This window comes from Furipterus horrens, unplaced genomic scaffold (genome assembly GCF_987537825.1).
Source record: "Furipterus horrens unplaced genomic scaffold, mFurHor1.1.pri manual_scaffold_11, whole genome shotgun sequence".
NCBI lineage: Eukaryota > Metazoa > Chordata > Mammalia > Chiroptera > Furipteridae > Furipterus > Furipterus horrens.
This window is the reverse complement of record NW_028327181.1, coordinates 68652076-68667053: the sequence shown is the minus strand read 5'-3', so window position 1 is coordinate 68667053 and position 14978 is coordinate 68652076. Positions and strand designations below refer to the sequence as shown.

The 14978-nt window shown below is 40.7% G+C and overlaps 1 protein-coding gene and 1 pseudogene across 4 annotated transcripts in view; both read right to left on the bottom strand.

The window, feature by feature from the left end:
• SKA2 (spindle and kinetochore associated complex subunit 2) overlaps positions 1 to 14978 on the bottom strand; it is a 47127-nt gene that overhangs the window by 24664 nt on the left and 7485 nt on the right. For 2 of the 4 annotated variants that reach the window (XM_090291937.1, XM_090291938.1), the window contains exons 3-4: positions 13884 to 14060; positions 999 to 1052 (exon numbers count right to left, since the gene is read on the bottom strand). In XM_090291937.1, coding sequence (XP_090148063.1) covers positions 999 to 1052; positions 13884 to 14060 — 231 coding nt within the window. Of the gene's footprint in view, positions 1 to 998; positions 1053 to 7469; positions 8060 to 13883; positions 14061 to 14978 lie in introns of those variants that run through there. The other 2 variants (XM_090291940.1, XM_090291939.1) reach the window with 2 other exon arrangements.
• LOC149998156 (enhancer of rudimentary homolog pseudogene) lies at positions 12228 to 12914 on the bottom strand (annotated as a pseudogene).

Genomic DNA, 14978 nt, shown 5'->3' with positions numbered 1-14978 from the left:
AGCTGAGGAAACAAGGCTAAGAAAGATTGAGTCTCAGTTTATGAGTGGGAGAACTAGCATGGTATATAACCTAGGTCTTCTGCACATGGTATAGTGGCAAAGAACACAGGCTCTCAAGCCAGACTTCTTGGGTTCAACTCCAGCTCCACCATTTGCTAGCTGTGACTGGAAGCAAATGATTTATATATTAGAGATATTACTCTTCACAAAGGGATATTTATCTTCCTTAGACAGAAATAAGAAACCACAGAGAAATTCTGAGGTGAAGAGCATGTGAGATGCTTTGGTTTTTTTCAAGAAAGAAAATAATCTACTAAGAGTAATGTGGGCAGGGCAGTTTTCAACTGTGGTCTGAAAATGTGTTATTGAATCCCCATACACAACCGAAACAAGTTCCTACCTGGTAAGCCTCCTTGTAAATTTGTTTGAGGAGTTTATCTACATTCAATTATTAAAGTCACTGGATTATAGTCATCACTAAGGTCTCTTATAACTATAAGATGATATGATTTTATTCTTTACTTTTTTTTTTTTTTTTTTTTGGTCTTACCCACCAAACAAGTTTGAACTTTCCCTCCTCTGGGTCTCTCAGTATTTTGTTAGTGCCTCTCTATGACAGTACACATTCTTCAATATAAACACAAAGTCCATTGGTTTAATACTGGTTAAATGTGCAGTGATTTAATAATACAAATATATGAAAATTACATGGAGCTTTGGTTTCCAGACATTTCATGGCAGCTATCACTTGATGATTATTCATCTCTGCAGTACTAAGCAATATACATTGATGGTCTTCCTATTAAAGAACATTCATATAGACATTTTTTAAGAGGACACAAAATTTAAAATAAGAAAAAATACAGGGGGAAAGAATGAAACAACTGTAATAGAAACACAATTTTTAAAATGTTAAAAAAATACAGAAAACGATTAATTTTTACAATATCTTACGTAAACTAAATGCATGTAAAAAAAAAAAAACAAAAAAAACTTACCCCGATACAGCTGAAACAACAAAGCTTGGAACAACGAGGACACAGGCGGGCATCCTGCAATTTCTCCATACAAATGAAACGTCGGAAAACCTCAGCAATGCTCTGAAAGTAATAAAAGATGTAAAGTCCACCAGATTAGGTTACTGAATCAAGAGTAAAAAGCATGCTTAAAATAATTCACTTGATAAAATTTTACTTTTAACTTTATTCCATATCAGGACTTGGTCAGTCCAAGGTCCAGGGTACCTGAGTACATCTAAGCTTCACAATGGTTCTATTTTAAGGAAAGGCTATGACATGCAAACAGACAGACTTATGCACAAATATTTTCATGGAAGCATTAATTAGAATGGCAAGAATCTGACTAACCCAAGCGTCCAAATATTAATTAAACTGTCACAGTTAATTTACAGTCACTGCAAATATTTCAGGAAACGATATGGGAGGAGGGGGAGCCTATGTTTAACAGTAAGAAAAAAAGGAACAAATGGACTTTTTACTTTTCTGCAATTTCCCCAAGGGGAACGAATTATTTTTATAATATTGTAAAAGTTTTTAGAAGATGTATGTTCTAATAGCAGTGTACTCTGGTCAAGAAACAAACGAATTCAGAATCCAGAAATCCGAATTTCTGCCCTGATGCTGTAACCAAGTAACTAATTTACCTGAGCCTGAGATTCTGTCCCTGCTGAGATTTTTGGTGGCAGCACAACCAATGTTTAGGGAAGAAAAAAAGATCACGTAAATAGAAGAAACTTCTTATCTTTGCAAGAAGTCTCATGTGAACCAATTTAGGAAGTAACTAACAAGAAAAGATATAATTAAATGTAAGTTATTACATATTTTAAGTTTATTATTGCGGTACTCACATTTATTTTTACTCCATTCTAGAAGAATGGAACTCTCCTAAAACCAAGGTAAAGTTATCAAACCTTTATAATATCTTCACACAAAGTATTAAGAAGAAAATTACTGGAGTCTAATCATGACTCTGCTGGGCCAGAAAGAATCTGTGAGGTGCAGATGCTGGGGGGGCAGGGAGGCGTGGACAACTAGTTTCAAGTGGGGTGCCCAGTGACATCGTTGCCCTTACTAAGAAGCAAAAATTTATTTAGTATTTGGAAGATTCAAAATTAGACATTATACAATTATGTCCAATAACCAATCCTTTTAAAAAAATGTTCCTAGCCTTTACGTAAATACACACAACATTTTAAATCACAGCTTACAAATGTCATATAAAAAGAATAGAGCTGTTCTGGCACACAACAGCCAAATTGAGACAGTAAGAGTATACCTTCATTCACAGGAAGGACAAAAGTCTACAAAATGCACCGCTGGGAGGAATGATTATCCATTTGGAGGGAGATTTGGGTCGCGCAGGAACTCGCAAGAACTGGTTGCGAGTGGAAGGGCACGTCCACCTAATGAATTTGCAGTTTTGCTGTGAGGAGGATGTAGTTTGCAGAAACCCTGCGGGGACTGCGCACCCGTGCAGAGACCACCTGACTGCGGGAACGTTCCGAGCACAGACACCAGAGGGCTGCGGAACAAGCACCACGTCCTTCGCACCTGGCCAGCCCTCACCACAGCCAGAGCAGCAGAGTAGGGTGCCGGGCCAGAGAACTAGGACCAGGCGCCCTGACTAAAAAGCCCTCCCCGAGTGACAGGGGCAGACTAATCACCAACCTTCTCAAAGCCCCTCACCTCCACGCTCTGTTCATCCATTGCCTCTGACTCTTGCCGGGGCTTGGTGACCCACGGAGTCCGCGGTCAGACCTAGTAAGTGCCAGCCCGAGGTCGCCACTTCAAATTGCCGCGGAGAACAACCCGGTGTCCACGTCAGGAGGTTCCAACGACCGCCCCACCTGCGCTCCCCATCGCTTCTCCACCAGCTACCCCCACTTCGCCATTTTTATCCGCGTGCCCGCCCTAGGACGCAGTGGGAGGGCAAGTGTTGGCCGCAGCTCCTTCCTCCGGGTTCAACCGCCCGCTGGGTACCAGGAGGCAGCCTTGGCCCAAGTGACGCATACTGGGGGGCGCGCCCTACGGAAATGCTGCAGAAGCCCAGACGCGCTGGTCCCCAGCTAAGAATGCGCTGCAGGGAATTCACAAACACCAACGGTAACCAGGGCAGCTGGAAGCGCAGGACGCAGTGTTAGGGGAGCACCACGGAGAGGCTGCACCTAGTTCCTGCGGTGCGGGGGCGCACACGAGATTTGGCGGTTCGCTTCTGCAGTTGCGTACCCTCCACTCCGGAAAACGCAGGGAGCAGGGAGCGGAGAGCGTGGCCAGGATAGGGGCGGAGCCTCACCGCTCTCAAACTTGCCGGCCAGAGACCGCAGCTCCCAGGAATGCCAGTGCGAAACGCAAACTCCAGAGCCACATCCCTAGGACTCGGTCTCCATGATTCTAGAGGCTTGGGCCCCACCAAATCCGCGTTTTTAACAACCGTTCTAGGTGATTTTGGCAGATGGTTTATGATCCTCCCTTTGCAAAACCGTGGTGCAAAGGTTTCCTAGCTAGTCGTTTTTTCTCTGAAAGCCCAGTCTCAGGTTTTTAAGACTTCCGAAGCTCAAGACTGCGAAAACTAGAGCGGTGGCGTTTCTTCATTCGGGGGTACCTGAACGGGACCATAAATTGTGCAGATCTAAGTGCCACACCACAGCCTGCATTTCTTGCCGCTTGAGATGCGCTGTTGCCATGAAACTATACGAAGTGCAAATGGGTATCAACTGCATCGAGCTTTCCTATAGTGGCGGCTGCTTTCTACAATTTTCTGGTATAGGACATGCTTAAATATTGCAGGAATTGAAGGTATGAGACGAAGGACTTGCATCAGATTCTTAATCCGAATTTAATTTTTTTCTTTCTGGTTTGTTTGCAAACAACTATTACACTTCACCCAACCTAGAAGTGCACATGTAGAGAATCAACAATAACCTATAAAATTCTTGAGTATCAAAGCGTTTGGACCTTTTTTTTTAAAAAAAAAAAAAAAGATTTTATTCATTTTCAGAGAGGGGAAGGGAAGGGATAAAGAGGGAGACAAACAGCCAAAGGCTGCCTCTTGCACGCCCTCAACGGGGGACCTGGCCCACAACCCAGGTATGTACCCTGACCAGAAACTGAACCAGAGAACTTGTTGTTTGCAGGATGATGCGTAACCCACCAAGCCATACCAGTCAGGGAGTATTTGGACTTTCTTTTTATTTTATTTTATAAATATATTTTATTGATTATGTTGTTACAGTAATCTGAATTTTTTTTCCCTTTGCTCCCTTCCACCCAGTACCCCTCTTCCCTTCAGCAATCCCACCCCCTTAGTTCATGTTCATGGCCCATGCATGTAAGTTCTCTGGCTTCACCCCTTCCTCTTGTTATCTTCCCCATCTATTTTGTACCAACCAATTATGCTTCTTAATCCCTGCACCATTTCCTCATTTCTCCCCCTTCCACCTCACAACTGATAACCCTCCTCATGATCCCCATACCTATGATTCTGTTCCTATTCTTGTTTGCTTAGTTGGATTTTTTTGTTTTATATTCATTTGTGAGTTTGTTGTCATTTTAATGTTCATAATTTTAATCTTCTTGTTAATAATTAACTCCCTTTGAATTTCATATAATAATGGCTTGGTGATGATGAACTCCTTTAGCTTTACCTTGTCTTGGGAGCACGTCATCTGCCCTTCCATTCTAAAAGATAGCTTTGCTGGATAGAGTAATCTTAATGTGGATCCTCGCTTTTCATCACATTAAATACTCCTTGCCAGTCCCTTTTTGTCTGCAAAGTTTCTTTTGAGAAACCAGCTGATGGTCTTATAGGCACCCCTTTGTAGGTAACTCTCTGCTTTTCTCTTGCTGCTCTTAAGATTCCCTCTTTATGTTGAACTTTGGTATTTAAATTATGATGTGGCTTCACGTGGTCCTCCTTGGGTCTAGCTTGTTTGGGACTCTGTGATTCCTGGACTTGTATGTCCATTTACTTTGCCAAATTTGGGATTTTCTGCTTCATTTTTTCAAATATGCTTTCAATTTCTTGCTCTTCCTCTTCTCCTTCTGGCACCACCCCACCCCCACCCCCCGCTCCATGGTTCAGATGTTGTCCCAGAGATTTCTATGCCTCTCCTCATTTTTTTCAATTCTTGTTTCCTCATTCTGTGCTGGCTGTTTTTTTTCCTTCCTTATGTTCCAAATCATTCACTTGAGCCCATTTCCTTCCCTTCACCATCGGTTTTCTGTGGATTTTTCTTTGTTTTATTTAGCGTAACCTTCACTTCTTCCCTTATGCGTTTGCTGTACTTAAGCATATGTCAAGCCTGTGAGCATCTTCATCACCAGTGTTTTGAACTCAATATCTGTTAGTTTGGTTATCTCCTTGTCACTTAGTTCTCCCACTGGAACCTTGATCCTTTCCCTCTTTGGGGCCATACTTCTCTCTGCCTACTCATTTTGACAGGCTCCTGTGTTTGTTTGCCTGTGTCTTAGGTAGAGCTGTCGCTCCTGTTACATTGTAAGGGCGGAGCCTTGGGGATTGTGAGTAGAGTTGACCCGTTTCACCACATTGAGGCACTGTATGTGGGGAGGGGTCTGAGAAGGAACAATAATGCTTGCTCAGCTCTCACTCCTTTTCCAGGCACTTCTCTCACTTCCGCACCAGACTGGCACCTCTCTAGCTGCTACCCTGACCGTTGTGCCCTAAGGGGTGGGTCTGCAGACATTCTAGGACTGTGGGGGCCCTTTAAACAAGCGGACTCTGCTGAGAGACCAGCAGTTTCTGCCTCTACCACAACCCCCACTTGTTTGCTCAGTCAGAAGCAATGAGGCTTGATTTTCCCTGGTGCTGGGACTGTGAGCTGTGTGCTCGGTCTGGTCTGGCGCTGGGAGTGCTCCCCATGTGTCCCTCCCTAGTTTTTAAAAGATTTGACTGTGCTTTCTGGTGGCCTATGCTGCCACTGCCACCACACCACATCCTTTCCACTCCAGCTCCGCCCCTCCTACCTGTCTGGATGAGGATTTCTTCTTTCTTTCTTTGTTGTATTTCCATGCAGCTTGATTTTCTGGAACTTCTGGTTGTCTCTAGTGTTGAGGTAGTTGTATTCCTTCTTAGCTGTGGAGGGAGACGCAGCATGTCTGTCTAGCCCTCCATCTTGGCCAGAAGTCTGGACTTTCTTATAAGTAGTGGACAACAAGAAGTTTTTTTAAACTGTGAGCCATGGACGAAGAGAATTTAGGAAGATTAATCTGACTGAAAAATTCTCTCACCAAAATTTATGTACAGGAACTTCCTTAATATCAATTGCCTGAGGACTGGATAAAATTAGTATCTGTTACTAAGGTGTGACTTATTTTTCTCCAATTTTTATAAAAGTGGGGGGGGCTTTCTGTTCTTGAAATATTCTAACAAAACAACACAATTTTAACTGCAGCTACTCTCCCAACCCCGTTTTCTCAGCTATTGTAAGTTGGTCAAGAGACAAATACATTCTCATAACAGAAATTTTTAAATTTATATTGAGGTATAATTCTATAACCTACAGACCCAATATTGTATTCATTTTTCCTAGTCCTTTCAATGCTTCATTTTTATTACATATATGGAAAGATCACTTATGGAAGGATTGCTAAGTATCCTTCAAAACCAAACACCATCTCATTGTGCTTCCAACCATCCAGGCACATAGAAGTTAAGTGATTTGCTCAAGGTCACACAGCTGAAATTTAAAACCTGCTATTTACATCTCAGATACATGTCAAAGCCCAACCTTAACTTCACAACTTCAATATCTGCTTCCCCTCCCCCATTTGGCATTTCCCAGAACATTAAAAGTAATAAATTTATAGACAACTCTCACCTCTTATTGCATAAATACACCATGACTTATTTTCCTACTTGCCTATTAGCCAGATGTGTGTATTACTATTATATATAACCCTGCGATTAACATTTATATCAAGATCTGCCCCTACTTTGGACAGTTACCTTATTGTCAAGTTATTAAAAAAATAAATAAGGGGCCCTGATTGGTGTGGCTTCACTGGGCATCCTTCCGCAAAGCAAAGGGTCGCCGATTCAACTCCTGGTAAGGATACATGCCTGGGCTGCAGGTTCGGTTCCTGGTCAGAGCGTGTGCATGAAGCAACCAATTGATGTTTCTCTCCCTTCTTTCTCCCTCCCTTCCCCTCTCTCTAAAATTAAATAAAATCTTAAATAAATAAATAATGAAGGAAACATATACAAACACACACAAAACTGGCAAGCAGCAGTCGCCATTGCTCTTCTGATTTCAATTTCTTAGCTTTCACATAGTATGAACCATTACAGTAATATAGGCTGAAGGAGAACAAAGGTCATATTGAAATACAAAAGGAACAGCCTAAGAGAGCACTGGAAAGCAGAACTCATGCTGTTCAACATTAGGAAGCAGAAGGAACAGGACAAAAATAAAAGGCTCTCAACAGAAAAACCAGATTATAAAAGGTAGGTTTTATGGGAGACTATAGGTCACATAGCAGTCTCACTGATAATGTGACCACATCTTCAATCAAAATTTTCAAAAATGAAGAGTTCTATAATATATTGTATAACATAATACAAATACTTTTTCTATCTTTTAAAGCATGCTTATTCACATTGGACTGACTTATAGTGCATAAACATTCTTTTACAATAGGACATCTGTGCTACCCTGATTATACAAAAACAGATGCAAAATAATGTTAGCACTTCCTTGCCTGAAATTGCAAAACTAAATATGTGTGCTTAAATCCCTTTATTCCCATTACATCCTTTTGACTGAAATTTAGGAACATCTGCCCTTCTCATATTCCCTTCTCTTGTGAAAGGCATCACTTTCTAGTTACCCAGGCCAGACCTTCTCCTTCACCATACCCCACCTCTAAGTACCAAGTGCTAACAAGATATCCTCCTAAATCTCTCTGAAATTGATCTCTACTCTATTAGAGTTCTCCTCTGCAAGTCCATTTCTTCATAAGTCTGATACGTGAGATTTTAATTGTTGTACCGCAGTTTTCTCTTCTTCAGTCAGTGGTGACAGCTAGAAAACAAATAACAAAGTCTTTATTTCAAAACCTTTAAAGGCTCAAATATACTTTATTTTTATGAAAACCTTTACAGACTGTCAAATTGTTAACTTCTTTATCACACCAATAATTGCTATAAACTCATACTATGTATGTGATCACAAATTTAGGGAAGCAGGGAAAAATAGATTATTTAGCTATCTGTATACAAAGTACTCTGATGTTTGAACTTCCAAAGAACTTGCAATTAAGTTGAAGAAACAAGACCAAGAAATCAAACAATTTAAGGACTATAATTTAACAGAACCAAAGATATGATGTTTGAATGCCACACTGTAAACGTATTTTGGTAAACAAATGTAAATGAAAAATAACCTGGAAGTTTCCTCAGAAGTAGAAACTTGGGCTAAATTTTGAAGGATAATTAAGATGCTTTTAGATGCAAGTAACAAAAACATATTTCAAAATAGATAAATGATCAGAAAAGTTATTATCTTTGCAAAATAAATACAGAAGGGCAGACTTCAGGGCTGGTTTATTCAGGAGCTCAAGAATATAAGGACTCTTTTTTCCATTTCATGTCTCTGACATCCTTGATGGTGGCTTTTTCCTCAAGCTGACAGGAAAATAGATCTAGGCATCACATTTATGCAAAATGTTTAGAAGGAAAGTTTTCTTTTCCCAGGGCTTTCTCAGAAGTGAGAGGAAACTCTTCCTCAGTTTCTACTTTCAGACTTTCCCTCCTTACATATCATTTCGGTTAAAAACCCATTTCTGGATTAAGTTTAGTTAAAGGAAAATCCATTCCCATTACCAATCAGGCACACACTGGTGTTGAGGATAGTGCTAGCGTTATTTATCTCAGGCATGAGGCTGTGAGGGATGGCACACATCTCACGAAAAATCAGTGCTCTGTAAGGCAGGAAGGAAGAACAGATGCTAAGAAAACAAGCAGCAAATAGTATTCACAAAAGCAGATAGGAGCAAAAGCAAAGGGAAGAAGAGAAGCCAAAGGGAACTTGTAAAAGATTTTCACAGAGCACCAACAAACAGGCTGGCTGAAACTAAATGTTATATGGGGAAATAATAGGAGGTAGAACCTAAAGAATCACTCAAATAGTTCCAAATCTGCCTAAATATATACAGTCGTCCCAAGACATGTTCCAAGCCCCGCAATGGATGCCTGAAATTGGAGATAGTCTGAACCCTATCTATACTGTTTTTTCCTACACATATATACCTATGATAAAGCTTAATTTATAAATAAGGCACACAGTAAGAGATTTACAACAATAACCAATAATAAAATAGAATAATTATAATGATATACTGTAATAAAAGTTATGTGAATGTGGTCTATCGCAAAATATCTTTTTATATTTTGTATATATTTTGAAGTATATTTTATTATGTTGTTACAGTAGTTCCAATTATTTTTCCCCTTTGCTCCCCTCTGCCCAGTACCGTCCTTCCCTCCAGCAATCCCACCCCTCTTAGTTCATGTCCATGGGTCATGCATATAAGTTCCTTGGTTTCACCCTTTCCTATATTATTCTTAACTTCCCCCTGTCTATTTTGTACCAAGTGATTATGCTTCTTAATCCCTGCACCATTTCCCCATTTCTCCCCCTAAGCCCTTCCCAGTTGATAACCCTCCAAATGACCCTATACCTATGATTCTGTTCCTATTCTGGTTTGCTTAGTTGGATTGTTTTTTTTTTTTTTTTTTTTTTTTTGATTCAGTTGCTGATATTTGTGAGTTTGTTCTCATTTTAGTGTTCATAGTTTTGATCTTCTTTTTCTTAAGTTCCTTTGACATGTCATATAATAATGGTTTGGTGGTAATGAACTCTTTTAGCTTTACCTTGTCTGGGAAGCACTTCATCTGCCCTTCCATTCTAAATGCTAGCTTTGCTGGATAAAATAATCTTGGCTGTAGGTCCTTGCTTTTCATCACATTGAATACTGCTTGCCAGTCCCTTCTTGCCTGCAAAGTGTCCTTTGAGAAATCAGCTGATGGTCTTATAGGCACCCCTTGGTAGGCAACTCTCAGCTTCTCTTGCTGCTTTTAGGATTCTCTCTTTATCTTTCACCTTTGGCATTTTAATCATGATGTTTCTTGGGGTGGTCCCTTCTGGGTCCAGCTCGCCCGGGACGCTCCGTGCTTCCTGGACTTGTATGTCTACTTCCTTCGCAAAATTTAGGAAGTTTTCCTCCGTTATTTTTTTAACATAAGTTTTCAATTTCTTGCTCTTCCTCTTCTCCTTCTGGCACCCCCATGATTCGGATGTTGGCACGTTTAAAGTTGTCCCAGAGGTTCCCAAGCCTCTCCTCATTTCTTTCAATTCTTGTTTCCTCCTCCTGCCCTGGTTGACTTTTTTTCTTATGTTCGAAATCATTGATTTGAACCCCGGTTTTCCCTTCACCCTTGGTTTTGTGTGAATTTTCCTTCATTTCACCTAGTATAGCCTTCTTCTCTTATGCGTTTGCCATACTCAAGCATATCAGTCAAGCATATGTCAAGCCTGTGAGCATCTTCATCACCAGTGTTTTGAACTCTGTGCCTGTTAGGTTGGCTAACTCCCCGTCACTTAGTTCTCCCACTGGAACCTTGATCTGTTCCCTCTTTTGGGCCATACTTCTCTGTCTGCTCATCTTGACAGGCTCCTATGTTTGTTTGCCTCTGTGTCTTAGGTAGAGCTGTCGCTCCTGTTACGTTGCAAGGGGCGGAGCCTTAGGGATTCGTCAGTACAGGATGACCTGTTTCACGTCCTTGTGGCAATGTGGGTGGGGGAGGGGTCTGAGAGGGAACAATGCCACTTGCCCAGTACTTGCCCCTTCTCCAGGCACCTCTCTCACTTTCGTATGGGACTGGCACCCCTCTGGCTATTGCCCTGGCCGTCGTTCCAAGAGTGGGTGGATCTGCGTATGTTCTAGGACCGTAGCAGCCCTTTAAAGAAGTGGACTCCACTAAGAGACCGGCAGTTTCCGCCTCCGCCCCAACCCCCACTGGCTTGCACAGTCAGAAGCAATGAGGCTTGATTTTTCCCGGTGCTGGGATCGTGAGCTGCGAGGTCTGGTGAGGAGCTGAGAACACTCCCCAGGTGTCCCTCCTGACTTTTTGAAATGTGTAACTATGCTTTCCACTGGCCTGCTGCCACCACCACCACATCTCGTCCTCTCCGCCCTGGCTCTGCCCCTCCTACCTGGCTGGATGAGGATTTCTTCTTTCTGTCTTTGTTTGTTAGACTTCCATGCAGTTTGATTTTCTGGAGCTTCTGGTTGTTTCTAGTTTTGAGGTAGTTGTATTCCTTCTTAGTTGTGGAGGAAGACGCAGCATGTCTGTCTATGCCTCCGTCTTGGCCGGAAGTCCTCAAAATATCTTCTTGTACTGTACTCACCCCTTTCACTTAAAAGAAGCAATTTCTGGCTTCTCTTTGGCATATCCAAATTGCAAGCATCACTACTCTTGCATTAAATATTATAAAATAAGGGTGACTCGAACACAAGGATTGCTGTCCTGGGACAGTCAATCTGATAACTGAAAGAACTAAAAAGTGACTAACAGGTGGGCAGGTAGCATATACAGCATGGATACTCTGAACAAAGGGGTGATTTCCATCCCTAGGCAAAATGGAGTGGGACTGTTCAAGATTTCATCATGTTAAAATAGCTTGAAATTTAAAATTTATGAATTGTTTATTTCTGGAATTCTCCATTTGATATTTTTGGACTCCAGGTAAATGAAACTGGGGAAAGCCAAACTGCAGGTAAGGGGACTACTTTAGGTCATCTCTACAGATACTGCCAAATCTAGAACACCCCATATAACTAACTACAGAATTAGAATCTCCAGGGCAGTGCTGTCCCATAGAACTGTCTGTGATGCTGGGAATATTCTATATCTGCACTGTCCGATCAGTAGATGAAGAACTGAATTTTTCATTTTATTTCATTACTTGAATTTTAATTTATATAGCCACATTTGGCTACTGAATGGCCCAGGTGGTCTGGCTGATCAAGCCAACATTTGCCCCAAATTCACATGGATTAAATGAAAAAGTCACCTTACTGTACCTTACTGCAACTGAAATAGAGGATCTCCCTCTACTGTCCCCAAAACAGGAAAATAGTATTCTGACTGAGAAGTCTGGAAAGCATCTATAACTGACTTTTTTTTTTTTTTTTAACTAAAGAACATTTATTTATTTTGCACCAAGACTTTATCTTAGGACATAACTAAACTGGGTCACCACCCCGACCCCAACTTGAAGGGTTAGTACAGTGAATGTTGCAAAGTAGATATGAACATTAACTGATGAAGAAAAACTTTCCTCAAAATCATAACAATGTTTCAGTAAAAAAACAGGAAAAGAAAAAAAGGGGGGTGATCTTGTTCGATGCCATTATCATCTAGCACGTTCAACCCTGACTAGAGTGTACCAAAATGGAAACAGGATTACTATAATACAAAACTCCCACTACAGATCACTGTACACCTGTATTCCAAGCCCACCCTCAATCTTCCGGCACAACTATTTCCCGGCCTGTTGGGCCTGCCGACAAAGGAGCACATAGATCTTCTCTTTAATCCAGTCTTTGTTATAAGGCTGGTATGTCTGGGTATCAGCTCGGTAAACAAGACAGCTGAGGTCTGCCAGATCATCAATAAAGTCAAACAACTGGCTGATATCATATGTAATAGAGGGGCTGTTGGGATTCATTCTCTTCAGATGTTCTTCACACATTTTACAAACGCCTTCCTTCCATGCATTCGTTCACTGATTCATAGTCAGCGTAGGTTCTGCCCTCTGGCCTCTTGGTGGGCTGTACCAGCAGAATGGTGTGAGACATCGCGCCAACTCTTTCACTGCAGCCGCCGCCGACACCACCACCTCACACGAGCTTAGCCGCACGCCGAAAACTGACTTTTTTTTATAGTTCGTTCCTTCAGTTGGTTTGGTGAGCTCCCTCCACTCCCCATCCTCCTTCCCTTCTCACTAGTTCTTATTGTGAGAAATGCTCACAATAAAAACACCAGGACACAGGACTCAGCAGTAGCCGATGCGTTGTTCATTCACAGGTCTGCAGAGCTGGGGGCACGAAACAAAGATATGCGTGCCCCAACAGACAAAGCAAGCTGGCTTTAACCTAATGCAAGTAAAACCCCGTTCCCCTCTCCCTCCTCCTCCGTTTTTCCATGCTGGATACTCTGGAGTTACAGTCTAACTTGATTAATTAAATTAACTGAGGGTGGTAATTAACTAAGGGTAATCTGGTTATAGGTCTGTCTCCAGCTCTCCCTTGGAGATTTGCTAACTTGTTTGTTGAGCTGTCTAGCTACATTTTCCCATTTCCCTGTGTTTGGTGATGAATATCTTCCCCCCTTTGATCTCAGAGACATTTGTGATGAACTGCAGAATGTCACTTCCTGACTTGTATGTATGCTAATACTGTTGACTCGGAGACCCCCTAATTCAAGATTCAATTACATTTGTCCTTTGCTATTAATTATTTCCTACTGGTTTGAGGGTCACTAGTTTCTTTGTCCCTTACATTATGGAACCAACAGAGCTGGTAGATTTAATAAGTATTATCACCTTTTCTGCCATGACAGCATAATCCAAGACAGCATACCTCTTAATCAGCCATGCCAAGTTCACATGCTCATTTTAAAATACAAGGAGATAATAAATTAAAAGGGAATCAAGAAAACCTCATTTCTATCAACAGTTCAAACTGATGAATTTTAAAATGAACATTACTGAGGATTCATCTTTCAAAGCAACACTCAGAATAAAAACTTTACAAATTTAACATGTCAATTGAAAGCATTACCTCCAGGTCTGTTTGCTTTTGGAGTTCTTGTATCATGGTCATAGTCTTACTGAAAGTAGCACAGATGCGGCTCTTAGTCTCTTTCTGCTCCTCAGCAATCGGCTTAAAGCGTGCATGCAAAGTCTGATATCGAGACTTTATTGCTGACAATTCCTGTAAGAGTGTAACTGGATTTTTCTACATCAGGAAAAAATATATATGTATATTAAATTGTGGAAATGAAAAATTAAACTTCTTTTAAGAATTAAAATAAATACAAGGCATTCTACCATCCATTTAAGAAACACTGTGAATATTTTATTATGCAATTGTGTGACAAGGATGGAGAAGGGAAAGAAAGAGGTAAGTAGAAGACCTAGATTCTATCCTCAAGGAATTTAAAGTCTAGGTACAGAAGTACAGTACAGGGAATACAGTCAATAATATTCTAATAACTATGCACGGTGTTCGGTGGGTACTACAATTACTGGGAGGATCACTTCATAAATTATATAATTGTCCAACCACTATGCTGTACACCTGAAACCAATATAAAATAATACTGAATGTCACTATAATTGAAAAATAAAAATTAAAAAAAATAAAGCCTACGTATAGAAATAGTCCACAAAAAAGCAATTAAACATCAAATAAGGTCATTTTAAATGCATAGTGTTTGATACATAGTTCAAACCAATGAATTGCATAGTATTTCTAAAATACAATTTTAAACGCGATTCAGAAGATGATTAAAGGAACTATATTAATTTGTTGTTAAAGAATAAGACAATGTGAACCACTTATAAAATTCTTAAACACTGCCATGGGGCTAAAGTATATATAAATACCAATTCGCTGACTTCATTATATAAAATTCATGGCAACTCAAGCAACTATATTTATATATTAAGTGGTTTTTCAAAGTCTTTTTGGAATATAATCACTATTCCATAAAAGACATTTCATTTGAACTGGGTCCTTTCTGCCACTTGGTAACTCCTTTCAATCCCTGATGGTTCCTTAGCAAACCTTCAATACTAGCTATTCCAAACTTTCTCTACTCCCTCAATTTCCACCTACTCCTTCCTGCCATAAGACCTCACTGACTACTTTACT